The following is a 21,866-nucleotide window of genomic DNA, read 5'->3' on the forward strand; positions in this document are numbered from 1 at the left end:
CAAATCCAAGTATTCAGTTGAATATAGAATATTTTAAATCATTAGTATTAAATAAAGACTGCTCTTCATTTTGCTGATCTCGTGTGGAAAAGCTGTTCTTACAAAACCCATCATTTCACTGTTTTCTGAATTCCTTGATGGAAAGAAAGAAAAGGAAACCTCCATCTAACATACTCATTTTGAACAGCATTCTGCAACCACTTCTCCCAAAAGTCAGATATACATAATGCATGTTCTTTTACAGTCCCTTCATCATTTCAGTTCTCATGCTTTCCCTACTACTAATTTCAGTCCTCACTTGAGTCACCTGAGACTGTGACACTTTTTAAATTAATACTGGTGATCTATAAACTAGCTTCTGAGTCTAAGTATTTTCATAGTAAACTGAATATTTTTAAACAAAATACAAGTTAACTTTGTGTGCCTTTAGAAATTGTTTAGTATTCTATACTAATACAGTAATATTTTTAGAAAAATGAGCTTCCTCATGTACAATAACATTCTTGAAACCTGTAGAAGAGATATATATATTTATCCATAATATACATGGATTCTATTTATACATGTATATAAAATGTATATATACTTGTTTTGTTTCCTTAAGGCACTAATGTAGAAACTAAAGTCCTTCATCTATTACAAAAAATAAAATTAAGCTACACTAGTATTAAAATGAAAGTTGCTCACGAAAAGCCAACTGCACATTTAATTCTATTTATTTCCCAAATCTTAGGATGATAACAAAACACCTCTGTTGGTCTCTAATTCTTTTTGTTGTTGTTCTTGAGACTTAGACTTTCCACAGTGATAAATAACCTCATACTAGCTGCAACTATTTCACTTCATTTAACATTTTGCTTTCAGTCCTCAGAGTTTTGATTAGGATTCTACCACAAAAGCCACACAGGCCCTCTGATAAGTCCATCACATCACAACATCTATGGAATTTATTAACTACCATCAATCACATCTAGGCAACATATATACACAGACAAGAGTTGTTCTGAATAAATCAAAACACTCTCGGTGCATCTGTTGGCAGAGCTCCTGAACATGTTGCTATGCAATAAAAGCACAGCACTCTTGCTACCTAAAACATCATACAATAAACACATGAACCATAACACAGTGAATAAGCTAGTGCCCATGAATATGCATATGTATGCACATCTTGCAATATATACACTGTAGCACTAATGGGAGAATTCCATCCATCCTCCACCCAGGTGTTTTTGTTTGTTTTTACATATTTGACAATCTCTTTAGATTCATCTCATTTTAAAATAAGCAGTCTCCCAAATAAAATATTCCTTGTATTCATACTTTAAAAACAAAGTAATTGCCTACAAAGAGGTTTGTGAGTAAAACCTGCCTTCATTTCAGAATCTAAGTTGATAGACAACAACTTTTTCTGAACAAGATGCAACTCCCAGAGCCCTAAATCAAGTCTCCAGCAACAGTCAAATAAACAGCTACTTTTGCTGCTGGATGTATTCTGCTGTAGTTCTGAGTATTGAAGTACCTCTGTTTAATGACAAGGTCTTCACAGTTGGACCATTTAATGGAAAGCATGAGCCAGATCATAACATTTCAAACAGACAGTTCAAATGATGCATTTCTATTTTATTAAAAAAAAAGGTTGTAATTTTCTCCTTGTCTATGGCAGTAATTCACAGCTACCTAGCACTTAAGTTTATTTGTCTGCAACAATGATCTTAAACTAACGCTCTGCATTGGCAGGAAGCACTGAGCTGTGGAAAGCAAGCAAATGAGCAAATAAACAACAACAAAACAGTGATCACAGTAGATGGTCACACTCCATACAGTAGATGGTCACACTCCATACTTCATTGCTGCCTCCCAATGCTTGACTAAGCTGACTGAAATAGAGAGCCACAGGATACAAGTCCTTTCCTCACCAGATCTGCCACTCCACAAATGTCAGCTGGCCTCTGGCTCCTACCTTGCACAATAAGGTGTGCAGAGTTGTGAAAGAACAGTGAAATAAGGTTTTACAGAGATTCTGGATAGACCATGAAAGGCCTCTCTCCAACAGGAAATAAATAAAGTGCACTCTAAAATATTGCACAGAAGCACAGAAAAGACTTTGAGCACTTCAAAACCACATTAAAAACACAAGCTCTCAACACTTACATTTCATTTGCTTGAAGATGGACTTATTGGGCTCAAGCCAGTGCTGGAAAGGCAAAGCGGAGATCAGAGGTTAATACAGATCACAGGAGGCAACAAAATCCTTGAAGACATATGTGGCATAAAAAATGGGAAGTAGCATTTTTTCTTTTACCAGACACAAGGTAAAGCCACCTCCATGCTGTTATTATACTGTAATTGCACTGTATAAATTGTTCAGAAACATAAACATTTCCTGTTCATTACTGCTGTCTTCTACAGACCCTATGTAACTAAAGAATGTATAAATAATATATTTCAGTCAATATTCTCAGAATACAAACTATTGCTCTTTTCTAGGAAGAATTGAAAATTTGAAAGGCACACTTCATTCTATCCAAAAATTGTATTTTCCACAAAATGTTTACTTTGTGGACAGTGAAAGCACAACAGAGAGGTAAGAATGCCTACCTAAGTTTCTAACTTTGAGGGGAAGTACTGTAATGGAAAGAAAACTTTCAGTTTTCACTCTCCTGGAAAATAAACCCAAATGCTTTGGTGACGTAAAAGTAGGCTCACATTTCAGTTAAGAGCCTTACCACATCTCCTGCTCACACTAGCTGAACTGTTCAGGAGGATGTCTTGATTGACAAAAGAACATGCTGATATTCAAGTACCACTTCTGACTACAGCCAAAAGCATTTGTACAAGGATTTTTCCAGTAAGCAAAAAATCTCCACGCTAAAATGAGATCTGTGCTGCAGAAGCAGCTGGTCAAAAAGTGTACTATTCAGCTTTAGTAAGCAGCATCAACACTGGAGGGCCTTAGACCACGGGGAGTGGGGAGGGGAGGGCGCTATATTTTTAACCCTTTTCATTGTGGCTCTAAATCCTACTTCAAGAAGAAAACTTCGTAACTGTATGACCGTGTGTAATATTTGAAATGCCTTTAAAGGCAAATTCTGTGGCTTTTCAGGAACATTCACATACAGTTAACAGCAATATTGAAGATTTGGAGATAAGCATTATTACATACTTCTGTTTGAAACTCTCTTACAGCTGTGAGACTTATGGAAACCTAGTACTCACATAAAACAAAACAAAACAAAACAAAGCCCACATCCCAAGCCCCATCTAACAAAAAAAAATTTACACAATTTCTCCCTCTCCCTTCTGCTCAGTGTATTTCTTTTTGCTGTAAGGGAATGAAATATTAGTGAGAGAATAACGCCTGGATCACCAACTCATCAAATGTCTAGCACATCTGACTCTTTTCCAGATCACACAGATGTGTTATTTCTTTATCTTGCTCTGAAGAATAGTGAATGGTGTGAAGGTAATGGTTGTCCTTAAAAAGGTAATTAAAGAAATTTGATACAGTACTTCATAGATCAGAACCAACAGATAGTAAAGCACTTAAGATGCATAGATGCAAATTTACTTTCCTTAACCTATTCAGAAGGCCCACCCCACTATCACCAGGATCCAGACAGTTCTCACTGAAGAGTCAGATAGAAAAGAGAATATGGACAAGGAATAGTCCCGTAATGTTCCCAGAGAGTGGAGAATCAGAAGGCTTCTCAATATTTTCATCCAGTAAGAGCAGGCCACGTTTTGTTTGATATTTTCTTTTGAAAGGCCAAGCTGAAATACCAGCACACAGGTCTGCTCCTATGGCTATTTGAAGAAGTCAATTACCTATTCTAATAAAAAGCAGAGACAAAAAAAAAAATAATAATAAAATTGCAAATATGAAATCCTCACAATTCATGAATAAGGGAAAGGGCAAGCTGGAGAAAATAATTAATGCACTTATCTTTTTTATTTAATTAAGGGATTTAAGAACTGAATGGAGCAAGTACTGGAAAATATCCTTGAGCACCATATAAAACAGGGTGTACAAATACAGAAAAATTCCTCATGCACCAGACTTCCAGAAGTGAACAGATGTTTCGCTAAGGCCCGGCTTTTGTGGGTTAAAAATGGAGCAAATGGAACAATGAAGCAGTCTCAGTTTTCACTTGGAGGTCAGGGAACTGACAGGAAGCTTTTAGAAGCTCAGATTTCCATAGTGACCTCTGTTGATGGAAATATATAGGCAATTCAGTCAAATCTTCCAGAAAACTAAGTAGTTACTTTATGATTTTTGGAGATTTTCAAAGACACAGCAATTAGGTGTCTAGTGCTATCTGACTGTCAGGGGAATATAAACACCTCATCAACACTTCTGAAAATACCCACCCCTATATTTGTCTGCATATTTCAATTTTAGTTGTAGGAAAGATCTTCCCTCAAGTATTTATCTTCAAGTCTCACAGAGTTAACTATTAATAATTAAAAATTAATAATTAAAAATTGTGCCTCATCTCTTCCATATTCATGCTATATTTATTCCAAGATTAATAAGCTGTTATAGCTAGGACAAGATTAAGGATCCTATAAATTCACTCAAGGTTTGTTGCAGCAGATTTCAATTGGAAAGCATTTTCATTACAAAATATGTTTTGTTACCAAACTTTTTTCTACATTTTTTTCTGGAGAAGAAAAAATCAACAGTTGAAGGGAAAATGTAACATTTCCTTTTCAGTTAGCTTATTGAGCAACTTTTTAAAACCATTTTAGATCTTCAGTTACAGAAGTGTCTCAACACTACCATATACCACACTGTCTTGTGGGAACAGACCACAGGTGTTTCAAACTTTCTTTACAGCTAGCATCTCATAAGACAAATAAAATAAATTAGCAAATTAAGCCACCCTTAAATCTGGAACCCATTACAAGATTTTTTTTTTTTTTTTTCTAGAGAAATGTGCAAATCTGGGGGGGGTGAGAGGACAGCATTGTATTTGTCTCATAAATTTCACACTGTCATCAACACAGGGTTCTTAATTGGAAGATGGTTTACATCTTCTCAACAGGGTAGACCTGGCATTTAGGGACATGGTTAATGGGCGTGCTGGTGATGGGTGACAATTGGACAAGGTAATCATAGTTGTCTTTTCCAACCTTTATGAATAGAAAGCATTCCTGCAGTGGCTGAGTCTCTCATTTCCCAGATGGCGCACTAGTAACACAATCCTCATCCAGTATAGAAGACTTTAATTCTAATCCAGCCAGCACCTATTATTACCAAAGAGCTTGCTACAAGACTCATGCCCAACATTAATTTCTAACCTCTTCTGCTGAAAGTAGTTTGAATGTGGGCTGGGTATCTGGATGGTCAGCCAGATGCCCTTGCAGAAGCAGAAGGCAGAGAGCAAGTCATTTAGAGATACTAAAGGTCAATCACAAAGATAGCTACTTACTCTTGATGCTTCAAGTGCCAGCTATGAGTAAGCAAAATATTACACCTTAGATGTTGTGCAGTATGCTTAAAACTGTTTTCTGCATCTGTCCTTGAGTAACTGCAGGCTCTCCCACTAAGGGTTCCTTGCAACTGCAAACTGTGTTTTAGACTAGAGTAATTTTTACTTTGCAAATGCAACCCTCACCTCTGAACAGAATTTAAGTGGCACTGAGTAGTCATTAGTGAGGCCAGGTGTGTGCCTCTTACAAATGCTGAGTAGCTGATGTACTAAGAGTTTTCACTGAGCAAGAACACCACACAAGGGTACAAGCTCCATTCTAGTAAGCGGATTTAACTCTGCAAATGCTAATGTGCTTCTAGCAAAAATACAGCAACCAGTAAGCTGCTTCAAATGAGGTAATTTACTGCAAAGCTAAGACAAGACTGATTTTGGTTTCACTACAGCACAGGAATAAGGCATTTAGAAGAAAAAGGGGGAAGGAAGGAACACATAATGTTCAGTATCTGCTCTCACAGGCCTTGTAAAGGCATCAGGTGCCATAAATTATAATTCCCATACCATTCTTCCTCCACATTGTGACAGCAACTCTACAGTGCAAAGATGTGTGTTCCATTTCCTGTTTCAGTGGAATCTAGTACAAGCTTGACGTAAAACAAAGCTAAGATTCTAAATAATTGCTGAGCCAGATGGTTAGGATCTGACCAACAAATTCATTAATGTCTTCCTCTTCCTTAACAGTAGAGGGTTTTGATTTAACCCATGTGTTTGCAAGATCAGCAGTAACAAAAGGGATTACCAAAACATCTGAAATGTAATTAATATTTAAATTTTCTTCAGCAAGCAATTATACAGGGCTCAGGTATGCCTATGGTTAAACAATTAGAAGAACCAGCAGGCATCGCGGTAATACTCTGGCCAAGAATGGACTAGCTTTAAAGACATCAAGGGATAAAAGAGAGTAGGAATATGGAAAAATGCATGGAATCGCTGCTAGAAAAGTAACGAAACTATTTTATTTAAACCTCAGCCATACATTAATTGTTGGAATGAATGCCTTACCCTTCCCTTTAACAAAAAACAAAAGCAAAATCAATTTGCTTTAGCCTCAGGGCAGCAGCTTGCACCAGGTCACTGCCTGATAAAATTTGAACTTTTTAAAAAAAATGTAACAGTACCCAAAGCTAATGGCAGCTGTCAGACAAAGAAATTAATTGAGTGCTTACTTTATATCAGCCAAATGACCCATGGTGACTGCTTGCCACCTTCTTCATGCCTTAGGGCTGACATCGTTTTTTTTTATGCCCTCAGGAGACTCTAAAAAAGAATACTGATACTGTTCTATTGCAGCGAAAGAGCTCTTCCCTACTCTTCTCAAAATTAGGACAACTGTGGTCAGTGGTGCGCTAAGCAAGAAGTAACAACAGATCAGAAACAGTACCACTTACTAGAACAGGAGCACCTTTTGTACAATTATGAGCTGGAATTTATTAAAAAATTTTCCAGACTGTCATTCTGTAATTATATGCAATTATACTGACTTTTTCAGAGACTGTCCAATGTTGTATGTCGGAGCAGCTCAGCTGACAAATAACCTCTACATTAGTTGAATATCTGTCTTTAAAATCTTCATTTACTGATGTATGCTTGAATTGCCACACTCTCATGATCCGAACAGCTTTATGATGATGGAATAAAAATCTTTATCTTTATTAGAACAGCCTGCACAATGGTTCAGTTTATCAGGTTACTAGTCTTCACAAAAGATATATCAGTTAGTAGCATTATTGCTGAATTAAGTGTGAGTACATATTCACACTACCATTGATGTGTCAAATTTTTGTTTAGGATTCATAAATGCACTTACACTGGTTGAGAAAAGTACCTATTCAATACAGCACTCTATCCTGAAGGTAGCCACTCTGTCCTGAAGGAAACAAACACTTCCAAAAAATTTCCAAAAAAAGAACAGAAATAGTTGCTGGCTTAGTCACTGGTCTTTTCTTCTAACAGCACCCACTTCAGGCTCCATAGATGCCTCCTTAGTCTTTGTAGACTTCAGCAATATGTCTAAATATTTATTTTTCAACATTTTAAAATAATTTTGGCATTTACAATAACATATTTATGACTGAGGACAGTATTTTAAAAATAGCCTTTCAGTACATCAGCTGCTTCATGATTTTGCTAAGTGCCTTTAGTTCTAAGAATTACTTAACTATCTTTGCCTGGTCACTCTCTTCCAGCCATTTTATACTGTATCTCCTACTCAATCTGTTACATCTTTTTTATGAAACCCATTCCTATTTTATGTTATTTTTTTTTGGCGTTCTCTTTTCTAATTCTACAATATTATTTGAAACAGCATAACCTTACCTGTAGGCACCAACCAGTACCACATCAACACTTGATGCAAAAGCACATAATTTTTGTGGTAACTCTGTACAGGATGACAGATTCATATACACAGTGAAGCATTAAAATTTTAATTAACCTATGTCTCAGTCATTCTACCATTCCTTTCCTAAAGCTTCACGGACCCTTGCAAGCCAATACAAAAAAATGTAGCTTTATTAATTGAGGTTGGAAATTTTCTGTTGTCTCTTTCAGTCAACCCTCAGCACCTTCACGTGAAAACAAGTGCACACGTTGAAGAACATTAAACAGCTGCTACTGCTAAAGCAGAGATCAGCTGTACCCAAGACTTGCTGACTCCTTCAAAAGGTCTCTTTGATGAGGCACTGCTGTATATTTTGTGTACATGCCCCATTAAAAGCAGAACTGCTACATCATGGTAAAGGAATCTCTTACTGTAGGACAGAAGACTCCAATTTCCTTTATTTTAAATACAGTGCTGAACAATTTGAGCTGTAAGGTTAAACAAACACTCTGTCCAGGTCTGTTATATATGATGCATTCTAGACTATAAAGGGGATCTCCAATAGCCTTATAGCAAAATGAGCATGTCATCTGTTAAAAAATCTGCCTATGATGGGCCTATCAGCTTTCAGTGCTTCTAAGTTTGAAAGCAAAATGGAGATTGGATTTGAGACTGTTGTTTACGGGAATTACAGGCAGTGTACCAGCAAGGCAGTAGTGTCCACTATTCTCTTTCTAACAATATGCAGAGCCAGGCTCCATGCACTGCAGATGTCAGAAAATGTCAGTGTAGTCATAGCCACCTCTGAGGATCCACTCTGTTACTGGGAGTGTATTGATACAGCAATTTCACTGAGTTAATAGCTTTTTTCTAATACTGCCAGGCATACCTGTGCAGAACTAGTACTGCACACATTGCTGTTCCCAAACAGCCCAGCAGCCTATCCAAATGAGAAAGTATATTGATGCTTCAGAGTGATTATATTCTCAGAAATTTCTACAGCAACTGGTGGGACCTCACGGATACTTCACAGACCTACAAGTACTTTGCATATCACAAAATTCTTTCAGCATACCCCTTTGTTAATTGCAAGGCATTTTTACCTATCTACCATTACATATGTTCTAATTAGGAAAAAAAAAAAAAAAAAAAATTCACACTCATGTGCTAAAATCACCATTGGGAGAAAAAAAAGAAAAAAAGAAAAAAAAAAGAAAAAAAAACCCACAAATTTAAATTTTAGAATTTCCAACTTTAAATCTCTGCTCAGGTGCCCTCCCAAAGAAATTTGAAGAGTAAATTTCATTATACTGCCTTATTCCTTCAACCCAGTCTTCCACTATTCTCAATATCAATGGTCTCCTTCACCAAGAATTGTCTTTCTAATGAGCGATGCTGAACAGTAGTTACATTACTTAATTGTATTTCCATTAAAGTCCAAAGACTGTGGGGGGGGAAAAAAAAAAAAAAAAAAAAAAAAAAAAAAAAAAAAAAAAAAAAAAGTGCTCTGTCAGCCTGGGACCTTTGGAACAGAATTAGCTATGCTGCACTTTCTCAAGGGTGGCAGTAGATAACTTGCCTCAGTATAATAGATAGTGCATGGAAAAACTATCAATACATAGTTCCTTGAGCAGCAGAATTATTAACACCTCCTCCAGGTGATGTCTCCACTTATTTCTAAAAAAATACAAATCCCAAATGAAGGTTACTAGATTCCTAGACTGTCCCTCTTCCCAGTCTCTTCAGATTCACCATACAGTAGGTTTGCCCCATAGCATTTCCCTTAATAAGAGGAGTAACAGGGTTTTACTTAAAAATGTAGCAGCTCATCTTTGTGAAATCTTAAGGAAATACTTCAGACCTATATCCTTAGCAAAATTTGACTGAAACCTGCATCAAAATTATTACAGGTGAGAGCTCAGGAGAAAGGTATGGTGATTCTATATACCTAGTTTCTGCAGGAACATAGGCTAAAAATTCAACAGAACTAAGAACTCATCTGGTCCCATTATAGTGCAACTAAACATAAAATGGCATACTACAATTTACTGCAAACTTAGTATAATCTGGCTTTTCCCAGGCTACCCTAAGGCACAGATTCCCCAAAGGAACATCCAAAGAGCACAGCTGGAGTAGAACCAAGTGTCTTTTAACTACTACTTCAGCTTGCTGTCAGCTAGAGCCTCCAGATTCCCTTTCCACAGGGCTGCTCTCCAGCATCTCATCTCCCAGTCCATACATGCAGCCAGGGTTGTCTGTCCCTGGTGCAGATGCTGGCACTTGTTCTTTTTAAACTCCACATAGTTGGTGACTGCACAGCACTCTAATTTTGGTTAGCAACTTTAAATTAGTTACTTCTGATAACAGTGGGATAGTTTATAACCTTCACTGTGATAAGGTCTGTAATTACCAGGATCTTCCTTCTTGCCCTTCTTGAAAATTTCCATTATCCTTTCCAGCTTCCAGTCAACTAAGACCTCTCCAGATTCCCAACACCATTGAAAAATAGTTGAGAAAGCTTTTGTGATGACATGAACCAGCTTTTTCAGTATTCTTGGATGAATCCCATTGGGCCAAATAGCTGAAGTGCATCCAGCTGGAACAGTAAATTCCTTACAAGTTTGGAGTTGAGCTTAGGATGATTTATCCTAAAGTGTTTTCGAATGAATTATCACCTCCTTTCAAAGCAATTGTTCTCAGTCAAATCATCAGACATAACTTTAGAAATAAGCTCTTAAAAAGAAATCCAAATCTATCTTCTAGTTTAAAACAAGCATATGGTGAATACTACTTACAGATATTTACTATCTACACTCACTGCTTGCTGCAGCTTATCTCTATAAGCAGATATCTCAGGACTGGGCTTTTTGCTGTTTTTATTTATTTGAGCAAGCTAACCTCACAACTATCAAAATACAAAACTGTGGAAATTGTCATCACACAAACAAAAACAAACAAACAAACAAACAAAAACCAAACAAACAAAAAACCTCTTGACTGTTACTAAGGAAAATAACTCTACCATAGCAATTTTTGAATGACTGTCAGAGCAAGGCCTAACAAAAGTAAGTATTCCTTAGGGCCTACCTAGTCATAGTCTAATCCAGCATTTCACCTACTTCTACCAGTTCCAACCATGTTAAAATGTCTATAGCTTTACTAAACACAAATAATCAAGTACACTGATCAAAAAAACTGCTAGTTACTCTGCTTTTTTTTTTCTTTATATATATATATATATATGTATGTATGTACGTATGTATGTATGTATGTATGTAAAATCAAAGAATCATAGAATGGCTTTGGCTGCAGGAACATAGAAGATTCCAACTCCCTACTGTGGAGAGGGCTGCCCATCAGCCCGGCCTTGAACACCTCCAGGGATGGGGCATCTACAGCTGCTCCGGGTAGCCTGTAACAGTGCCTCACCATCTTCTGAGTAAAGAATTTCCTCCCAACGTCTAATCTGAATCTTCCCCATTTTAGTTCAAAACCATTTCCCTTATGCTCTCACTATCTGCTGTGTAAAAAATTGGTCTCCCTCCTGTTCGTAAGCTCCCTTTCAGAATTGCAAGGCCATAGTGAGGTCACCCTGCAGCCTTCTTTTCTCCAGGCTGAACAAGCCCAGCTCTCTCAACCTGTCTTCAAAGGAGATAATCTTCATGGCCTCCTGATAATCTTCATGGCCTCCTCTGGACCCACTTCAATAGATTCCTATCTTTCTTGTGCTGGGAGCCCTGTACCTGAAGGCAGGTTTAATTGTAAAGGATGTAATGAAAATCACCTGCTGCAGCTTGGCAAAGCTATTCCAGTTTTGTACTTTTGAGCAGAGAGTGCTGATTTCAGTGATTTTTGAGATAACTAGTTTTGGTATAGATATTCAGAAAACTATGTTTCTCCTCCTCAATCATAGCAATTTCAAAGAGGTGATAATTTCCACAGATTAAATGCCACTACATGCCCTCCATGCTAAAAGTCATATTTACGTCTTAATCCTGAGACCAGGAGAGGCACTTCTGAATTTCACTATTGAAGACAGCTGCTTCCTGTGCTGACCATCCTTCCTTGTTTTCACATAGTAACAGTCATGTGAAACCAAACAGGGACTGACAGTAGCAGTAGTAGTAAATCACCTATAGATCATAACCTGCTGGATCACCTTTCACCTAAGAGAGACGACTAAGCAGTGTCCACGTAGCTGCCTAGAGAAGAGGTTAGTAAACTTTATTATGCAAATATAAGATTTATCAAAGGAGGAATTAACCTGAAGAACATCCCACAACCTGACAAATCACAGACTATTCATTCTGTGAAAAGTAGAGTTGAATGACTATTTCTGGTTGTTAAGGTCAACAAGATTCCTACCTTCATCTCCCAAGAATACTTGACAAAATAAGAGAAATACCAAATTCCAGTCCACTGCCATAGCCTAGAGCCATCTTGAGCTACCTCTGAGTCACGCCCATAATCTTTTCTACCTTCAGAAGAATTACACAAATCAGAATATATCAATTAAACTGAAACTAAATACATGAAGTGATGGAAAAATTAATCAAATAATGCTACTCCGTGGAACATCTATGCATTATGCTCAGAGACACGTTTGCATTCGAATTTTCCTGTTTATTGAGAAAACTAATAATTTATCATTACTTAAAAACAAATGTACTCAGAATTCATATACTTACCCTCTGCTTCTCAGGGTCAACATATCGAATGCCAAAATAATCCTTTTCCAGCAAGCTGTAATAGTTGCAGATGTGATCTATGAGAAACTGACCTTTCGTTTCCCTCTGTAAAAAGAGAAGGAATTGATATATTATTCTGCATATTCTAATTCACTATCTATAATAACACTTAAACAAAGTGTTTAAAAAAACAGCTCATGATGTTATTCACAAGAGAATGTGAGTGTTTATTTCCTCTCAAAGATGCAGCAGATTAGTAATCAGTGTACTCCCTGCACATTTCCAAAGTGATTCCTTAAGAAAATGCTATTACTACTTCAGCCTCAGGAAAACTCATGCCACTCTAACAGATGCTCATTTATTACGTTCAGTTATTATTGGTAGCCTCATTTCTACCTGATGCTATGATGGCATAACAGATACCCATTTACATACAGAATTACAAAATGGTGTGTAGCTTTTTGAGTCCCCAGGCTTGCAAGCAGTTTTGGCAGTTTACTGGATGCTTATACAACGCACACAGAAAAAAATAGATAAATAAATAAATAATCACAGCACTACAGTAACAGTAATGTGCAGAATAATGACCTCAAGTTTTATTCTTTGCATTGTCACTGGGCAGCAACAGCCGTAAGGAAACCAGCTCTACACACAAACTCATTGTTTATTTCTGCTTTCTTTGATCCTCATAGCATTGCATATCTCTCCTTAATTTACCAGCTGATATGGAGAATCTACAGGAATCTTCACATTTCTTCTTAGTAAAGAAATGTGATTTTTTTTTTTTTTTATTCTATAACCAGCAAACTGGTTCATGTAAGCATTAACACTGGGCCAAAAGCTTACACCTAGAACTGTCAGTTCTTAGGAGCCACAGGTATTTCCCTATGTCTCAGTTCCAGATCTCTGCATGTCTGCCCCTCACTCCACCTGAGTCTTTGAACTTAATACTTTAATGTCTACAAAAGTGAAACTACATGGAATGCACAATCACGACATATAAAAAATATTTAACTGTTCCTCCAAATGGTTCCTTGAAAACTAAATGCTATGCCTTACTCAATCTTCCTTTAAGAAGCTAAGAGACAGTCTAAACTATGTGAACAACATAGCTATGCAAAAATTAAGAGGCAGCTCCTGCATTTCGCAAGGTCTTTTACAAAACTGGAAGTCAGTACCTCCTGGGTTTCACACAGGAGTGGCTAAGGCAGGAAAAGCACCGCAACCAGTCCAAGGATGTGCTCTGCAGTGCATAGGAGGGAATGGCAGCATGACCGCTACAGGCAGGTGAGACCTACTGCTTCCCAAAGAAAACACAAGATACAGAATCCCAAAATTACAAAATCCTATGGGTTGGAAGGGACACCTAGAAATCATCCAACCTCCCCTGCTAAAGCAAGTGCCCTAAAGAAAGTTGCACAGGAAACTGTCCAGGTGGGTTTTGCATACCTCCACAAAAGGACACTCCACAAACTCTCTGGGCAGTCTGTTTCCAGTGCTCTGTCAACCTCACAGTACAGAAGTTCTTTTTCATGTTCTGATGAAACTTCCCATGCCTGTTGCCCCTTATCCTGTCACTGGACACCACCAAAAAGAGCCTGGCCTCATCTACTTGATACCTGCCCTTTAGGTACGTATAAGCATTACTGAGATCCCCACTAAGCCTTCTCTTCTCCAGGCTGAACAGCTCCAAGTTTCTCAGCCTTTGTTCATAAGGGAGATACTTCAGGCCTCACATAATCTTTGTGGCCATCTGTTGGACTGTCTCCAGTAGTTTCTTGTCTTTTTTGAACTGGGGACCTCACAACTAAATACAGTACTGCAGCTTCAAGACTGAAGTGTTAAACAAATAAGCTCTATTTTAATAGGTATTCTGTTACTTTTTCAATTAATAAGACTTTCTGACATAGATCTAGTTCCTGTACATCCATTCCATTCCATTCAATGAACTAAATATAAAGCATTCTCAGTTAAGCAACCACCAGAGTGCTGAACCGTTCCCTGTGTGTCCTGGGGGCTGGGGGACTGACCCTGTTCTTGGCCCATGGACTTTCTCTCCTCGTGAGATCACCTCCAGCCACACTTGAACTGTTCATTTCTCCCCAAGTGTCTTTTCATGGATGTGATGCCTCTGCTTCCCCTCCTACAACAGAAGCTACCTACTCTCACCACAACTTCCTTTTGCTTCCTTCCACTTCTCACATATCTAACCCTCTCCTGCAAGTCCTTTGCTCTTCCATGTACTACTTCTTGCCCAAAGGATATCACTACCTTGTTTGTGCCATGTATTTCTGCACTTTGTTTTCCTTCTTTTAAATAGTATTAAGGGATGTTAACCCAGTGTGTTTCTGTACATGCTTGCTCAACTTCATGCTTTCTTTGCACCTTGTACTGCTTTCTTTCTCCCTGCAACATAGCTGCAACTCATTTCCTTCTGTCAGTGTTTCTCTACAGTCTCCAGACATTTTTATAAATTACTTGTTTGCTGTTAGAAAACATTAACAGGTACAGTGACTTTTCACACTACAGTTACAGGCATGCTAGTGACAGCATAGAGATGAATTTCCCTAAAAGGCAAAGCCTGGATAAAAGACTGGAAAGCACAAGAACAAAACTGCTGTTCTTGTGATTGAGAGAAAAAAAAATCTCCTATAGGGCAGCCATATCCCAGTGAAGCATTTTCTCTCTTATAATCCTAGAAGTCTCTGCAAATTTTTGTGACTATGCTATGATGAAGAGAATCAAAATATTAAGACAAAATTGCACTGTGACATTTCAATACATAGGCAGTAAGAAAAAATGTGAAAGAAATGCAAATGAAATTGCAGATCCACAGAGTTTTAAGATGAATATACAGTGAACAAAACAGGAATGGGAAATAAAAGCTCCTGAGTGACTCATGTATAGATAAACACAAAAATAGATTTTATTGACAACAGTGTATAAAATAAATCCATTTTTTTAGAACACTGTAAAAGATGACAATGGACTATACACGTTTTCTTCTGACAACACTAAAGCGTGTTACTGGAAGAAGAGTCAGTAAATTTATCAGTTTCTATAGGCTCACATTATGTAAGTCATTCACTTAACAAGAGATTGGCTTCATCCACATAAATAACCACAGAAAATATATGAGTTACTGCAGAATGAGATAAAAGGCTAGGACACTTACTGTGATTTTCTGTCCAACAACAAAGCTACCTTCTTAAATGAACTGCTGTCCTCATTTTCTTGCTTGAAACGTTGATGATAGAAATGAGTCAAACAAAAAAGAGCAAACAAAAGCCTCTGAACTCGATTGATGCTCTAGGAATCCTTAATTCCTCCACAGATAATAAACAGGAGTGGTTAATAACTCCACCTTTGGTTAATATATACGTCAGTTAATAGTGCTATTCACTCAGGCTCCAAGTTCCACTTGATTTATTACCAGACAATAGAAAAGATTCTAAGTTGATAAAAGCACCTAAATACACACATCATATAATGACTGTTGTTACAAGAAACACTATGTTAACTACTCCACTATTATGATTTTAAAATACTTGCTTTTTAAATGAAATCAAGATCATATTTCATACTCAGAGAGAAAAAAATATTGATGTACACATAGCACCTTAAATTTCAATTCAAAACAGATAGGTTGTTAAGAGGGGTGAGCAATGGTTGTTCTTTTTGTTCTCCAAAAACATAATCCATAAACATTTTCTAGATAGCACTAACAATGCTCCAAATTCTCAAGAGCATTAGCATCTGATAACCTTTGCTGTCTTCTGTATTCTTTGATATATTTATTACATATTATAGGACAAAAAAAAAAAAAAAAAAATTAAATCCATAGCTTATCCTAATTTGTAAAAGAAGATGGATAAATTAAATTAAGAACTGCCAGTCATCCACAACAGAGCACAAGAATGGATTTGGGTCACAGAATAATTAATATAAAATATTGCCTGAAACCTCACACAGTTGCTATGTGGCTTTCCAATTAAATGATTTTTTTATTTTTATTTTTTTTTAAGTATTCTACCAACTCAAAAAAATATTTTATGCTACATTTCAGTACACTGACAGAACACGACAAAAATGACATAATGTAAAAGCCATTATCTGAAACAGTATGAAAGAAATGTCAGCAATAGATCATAGGAATCTGAGAGCAAAAACCAAGTCAGATTTCTAAAGTCTTCAGGGTAGGTAATTATACAATATCTCAACCAGAAACTATCAAGTATTCTCAAGCAGAAAGCAACCCAAGCAGAAATAACTGGCACCAGAGTGTATATGCAAGAGGGCCAAAATGCCATGGATTTTAATCAGTACATATTTTTTAATGAGAGAATAAGAAGTTATTTAATCAAGCCACTTTTTTTTTCCTAGACCTTTCAATTCAATTATAACATTTAGTTAACTCCACTGAGTTATACTTACTTTCACATTTCTGTGCTCCTATGAATACTGTTTTTAAGAAGCTTTAAAGTTTCATAATGGAGCCCTTCCACATGTGTACATAAAAACAGGTCTTTGGGGACTCCTATAAATAGTTTGAAGCATGGCTATTTTTTCTGTTTAAATAAGTAGATATAGACAAGATGGATATGTTTTTCCTAAAGCTGCATTTGAATATCTGACCTTAATATCACTAAAATCCCAAAACAAACCAACACACATGGAAGGGATATAATACCTTGCAAATGACATAGAACACATATCTCATAGAAGATCGACTTGCAAGTAACTGTGAAAATTTGCTTTTTTAAGCTGCATCTGGGAAATAATCAAGCAAATCAAGGGACTCTTTTCTATTCCAAAAAAAACATAATCATGCAGTTCTGCATCAATAGACGCACAAGACAATCCTGCTTGCTGTTTCCTTCCCAAGCTCTAGGAACTGATGAAGACAACGCAGTGATTCTATATTATCATGGCCAGATACTATTATTACTATTTCCATTTCTGTTATTCTGAAAATTTATGATTGAGCATTCCAGTTCTGCCATAACTCTGTTATTATGCAGAAACTAATCCAAACAAAGGTCTCAGTGGTTCCTGGGCACTTTCAATCTAACACAAAAGTAATAACCCAGTCTTCAGCTTGCTTCTGAGTTTTTTTTATTTCTCATTTCCTTGTGCAAGCTAAAAATCAACAGAGAGTATATCTTGTTCTGCCAATTGAATCCTTCTCTGATGATGTGAAATGAGATCACAAAACATTTGTTACTGTTTCAGAATTCTGAAAGTGAAAGGCATTTGCAGAGGTTTAAAATCTTTCATGCTCCTCTGTTTGCTTTTGTTTCACTGTGAAGATCTGGGTCTATTTATCTGCATAGTGTCACAAGGAAGCAAGTCACAAGCAGATTAAACAACACTTCTGCTCTGTTACCTAACCACTGAAGCCCTGCCAGCTGTGCTTCTGTCAGTCAGGAACCACTGACATCACCACGTTATAAACATGGCATTTATTTGGGCAGGGTTTTCAATCCCTTTCCCACAGGTATCTTTACTTGATTGAATGGTATCCAACAGATACCCTCTATGCAAAGCTGTTCATAAACCAAAGCATTTGCAGGAGTAATTTAAGTCCACCTTAAAAAAATAAATAAATAAAAAGAAGAGGAAGAAGAAATTAAACCAATGTTTCAGTTTAAATAACAGGCTCCAAGGCAAGGAAGGAATAATATCTGGTTTTGAATGATTGCTTTCTTTAGTGTATGGCATATTTTAATGTCCCATGGACCTAAAAAAACCTAAATACTGAATTCAAGAACAATTTAACACCTCCATAGAAAAGAACACAATCAGGTCAGAAAACAAACGAACCAAAAAAAAGTTCCTGTAACTCAGAAAGCAGCATTACCCATTGAAAAATGAACTAATGCAGCAACACAGCTGACAAAAAGCAACAGAAACTTACACTGCTCCCTGAGCTGCCACCTCTCTCATTTCCAACTCCTCTTCTGATAGGGCAAGATCCTGCTCTTCTGGTGTGACCACATTTCTTCCAGGCTTTTTATAAGAGGAATACCTTGAATCCCAATAGCCTCAGACCTGCCATCAATTGTTATGAGACTTGGAACTGGAGCCTGCAGAAATGCAGCTCTAAAAGGACACCTGGGAACAATCCCCTGTTCATTTCAGTTTGGGGGCACTTCCATCATATTTGCCTTTTTTTTTTTTTTGTTTTCCAGTGGCAAAGTGATGAAATTCACCAAGCACCACTGGGCACGTGCTAGGAGAACAGGGTTAGTAGAAAATTAGCCCTTGGAAGATGAATAGTAAGCAGTGAGGGCACAGAGAAGGAAAACACCTTAGCATGTCTAAATTTCAATGCATGTTCACAGAATCACAGAATTGCAAGCTTTGGAAGAGACTTCTGGAGGTCTGGTGGACAAGACTAAGTAGGGAGGGAGTGTTGAGAGGGTAGAAAGGCACTATAAACAATCAAGTCCAACTCCGACACAGTACCACTTAAAATTCAAATCTTCAAGCCAAATTTTTAAGTCCTGACCCAACAGCAGCATCAGGAAAGGAATCCCAGCCTTGCTGCAGCTGAAGGCAGCAAGGTAGCACTGGCTCAGCTCCAAGCTGACAACTTCCAGCACCCTGGGCAACATTCTTACAGCTCTTTTGATTTACAGATTCACTGAGACTATGAATGACAGCACCTACACATAAGACGGACACCCTGGCAGCTTTAGCCTTTATTTTAAGACAGTAATAGGAAAATACCTCTGGAGATGGTTTGTAAGAACTGGGCCTTGCATAATGCCCTGAAAACACAAAGATTAAAAGCATGCCTAATTCATTCCTGAAGTAAAACACTATAACCCTTCAAAAGGATTTCCTGCTTTCTCATCATCAACGTTCTCCAACACTTGGAACACACAGAACATCTATTATACACATTTAAATTGAAAATTTTGTCAATTGCAAGGAAGTTCAGGTGATTTTTTTTTGTGGTTTTGTGGGTTTTGTAATTAAATCCGGAGGGGGGTTGGAGGGGGAGAGAAAATTTTTCTGCTCTAACTTGGAACTGGCAGATTTCATTCTAGAAATAGAAGATTTATAATAGCATCTTCTTTTCTTTACAATGAGGGAATTGTATTTCTACAAACCCAAAACAAAGGAAATTCTTTAAGTATTCTTTAATAAAAGGATCAAAAAGAACATTGTGATAAAGCAGCTGGCAATTATTTAATTAGAGAAGTACTCTTCCATACACTACCACTTATGGCTTATGCCTTGCAAATGATATATTTCATCCTGTATATTCAATTACCTAACCATAATTCATATCAGTATTTCCTATCAGTAAAATGCTGGCAAGGATGAATTTTTCAGTCTGTACCTGTTAATACATCTTCTCAGGCAGACATTCCCATTTCACTACATAACTTAATGGAGTTAGGTTTTGTAAAAAGTTTTTTTATCTATGTATGTCCAGGTCTTTCTAAAGAACTGCATCACTCACCTAATCCAGAAGAAATAGCCAAAGAACACACTCTCCATAGCAAAGTTCTAATTATCTTTGCTTAGGGAAGGAAAAAATTGGAAAAATTTTGGAAATTGAGCCCCAACACCATCTATTTATTAATGCTACCCATGTAAACCTGAACGACAAGAGACTCTCTCAGGAAATGTGAGGAACAGAGGGATGTACAAGAAATCCTCTAGGGAAGAGAGTGTCAATCCAACACAGTGATGCACAAGACTCAAATACACCCTATAATATCAAGATGTACAAAAAGAAAGCTGGCTTCATGAGTAAGGTTCCTTGCCACAAGAATGCCTCAAGTCAGAAACAAACTACTATTACTACAGTTACATTATAAAAGGGCACCATTCCATATGAGAAGTTAAGCATAAGAACGGAGGAGGAAATATTTAGCTCAAGGCTCCGATTTCAGCTACCTCCTTCTAACTGTTGTTTCTTGAGAGCTGCTGTTCAGCCAGGAAATACAGTTCAAACAAGGCTGCACAAAGAAAAAAAAATTTCTAAAGGAACTTTTATGGGATTTTTTGCTGTTAACAAAACAAACAAACAAACAAACAAAAAACTGTTACGTTGCAAAAGCATTTAAACTTTAAGTTTCGTCTTTCCTGGATTTCTGTAGTGAAGTTGTATTTCTCCCTAATGACAAGAGAAAATAGGAACTTAAGAGAAACCATAGTATTTTTACTCCTCAGTGCAATATCTTAAGATATAAATTTCAGGAACTATTTAGAAAGGGAAAAAAAAGTGGATGTGCACAGATAAAAATATACATCTACAGTAGACGTTTTTCCCCCACAAAATGCCTAATGGATTTATTTTAGCAGAAAGGCTAGAAATTAACAACAGAGATAACATGAAAATATCTCACTCATAATGGGCACTCCTCCACTTTTCAAAGTCATTTGCTGAGCTGAAATGAGTTCTGAAGAACATAATTTTCATAAAAAACAGCAGTCTTGAAGCTCAAATTTCTGAGCCCTTAATTAATTATCAGTCTAGCCCCAAGTGCTATAAGTTAATTAATAGAACTAAATTTAATATATATATATATATCTTTCCACTCATTTGAGCAACAAGTATGCAAACACAATTTAAAGATACAGGAGAAAGCAAAGAAAAAAGAAGTGTCTATGCTGAGAAGAAAAAAGTGGAGAGAAATGACGAGGCTGTATGTGCAAGTGCAGCTGTGGAATCTTTATTAATCTTAAATGAAATTGTACAGCTAAACATATACTGTACTGAAAATTCACCCAGAAACATCTGCCATACTGATGCTAGAAATAAATTTATCAAAGATAGTTCCTGTTGCATGCTACCTCTCTTGGGAAATGAAGGGTGTTATCTGAGGTTACCTATTTCTCTTTGGTTTGGCAATATTTATTTGCAACAGCTGGACAGATACACAAGACTGAATGTTTGCCTCCTACCAAATTAGAGGTTACTGTTAGATTGTATTGTTTAAATAATAAAATATAGTTTAAAAAAAAAAAAAAAAAAAAAAAAAAACACTGAGGAAAAATTCTACCATGCTAGCCTATGCAAAGGAAACTATAACAAATACAAAATTATATGGAAAATGAAAATTGTATTCCATCGTGCTGTGCTGTAAAATGCCAGTGGCAGGAGTGAACACAGACAAAAGCAGGGAGAACGTGCTTTCACACAATCAGCTCCTGACCTCAGTGTTGTTCTGCAAGTAAATTACTCTGACCTAGGACTAAATTATAAATGATAGAAAGGAGTATTTATAGTTCACATATGCAGTTCTCAAAAGTCACCACCAGCCAGACAGGCAGACACTGAAGAAACCACAGATGCAGTGATTTGCAGCACTCATCATCATTTCCTGTCCCTCTGCACATGGG

General features: G+C 37.0%; 1 protein-coding gene across 1 annotated transcript in view; it reads right to left on the reverse strand.

Moving 5' to 3' along the window:
• The window catches only part of FRMD3 (FERM domain containing 3), a 121,203-nt gene that overhangs the window by 41,984 nt on the left and 57,353 nt on the right, over positions 1-21,866 (reverse strand). Inside the window, exons 2-3 of the mRNA XM_042877479.1 lie at positions 12,504-12,608; positions 2,155-2,197 (exon numbers count right to left, since the gene is read on the reverse strand). Coding sequence (XP_042733413.1) covers positions 2,155-2,197; positions 12,504-12,608 — 148 coding nt within the window. The remainder of the gene's footprint in view (positions 1-2,154; positions 2,198-12,503; positions 12,609-21,866) is intronic.

Source organism: Lagopus leucura, unplaced genomic scaffold, assembly GCF_019238085.1.
Source record: "Lagopus leucura isolate 7727_CA_CO unplaced genomic scaffold, USGS_WTPT01 Super-Scaffold_100018, whole genome shotgun sequence".
Lineage (NCBI taxonomy): Eukaryota > Metazoa > Chordata > Aves > Galliformes > Phasianidae > Lagopus > Lagopus leucura.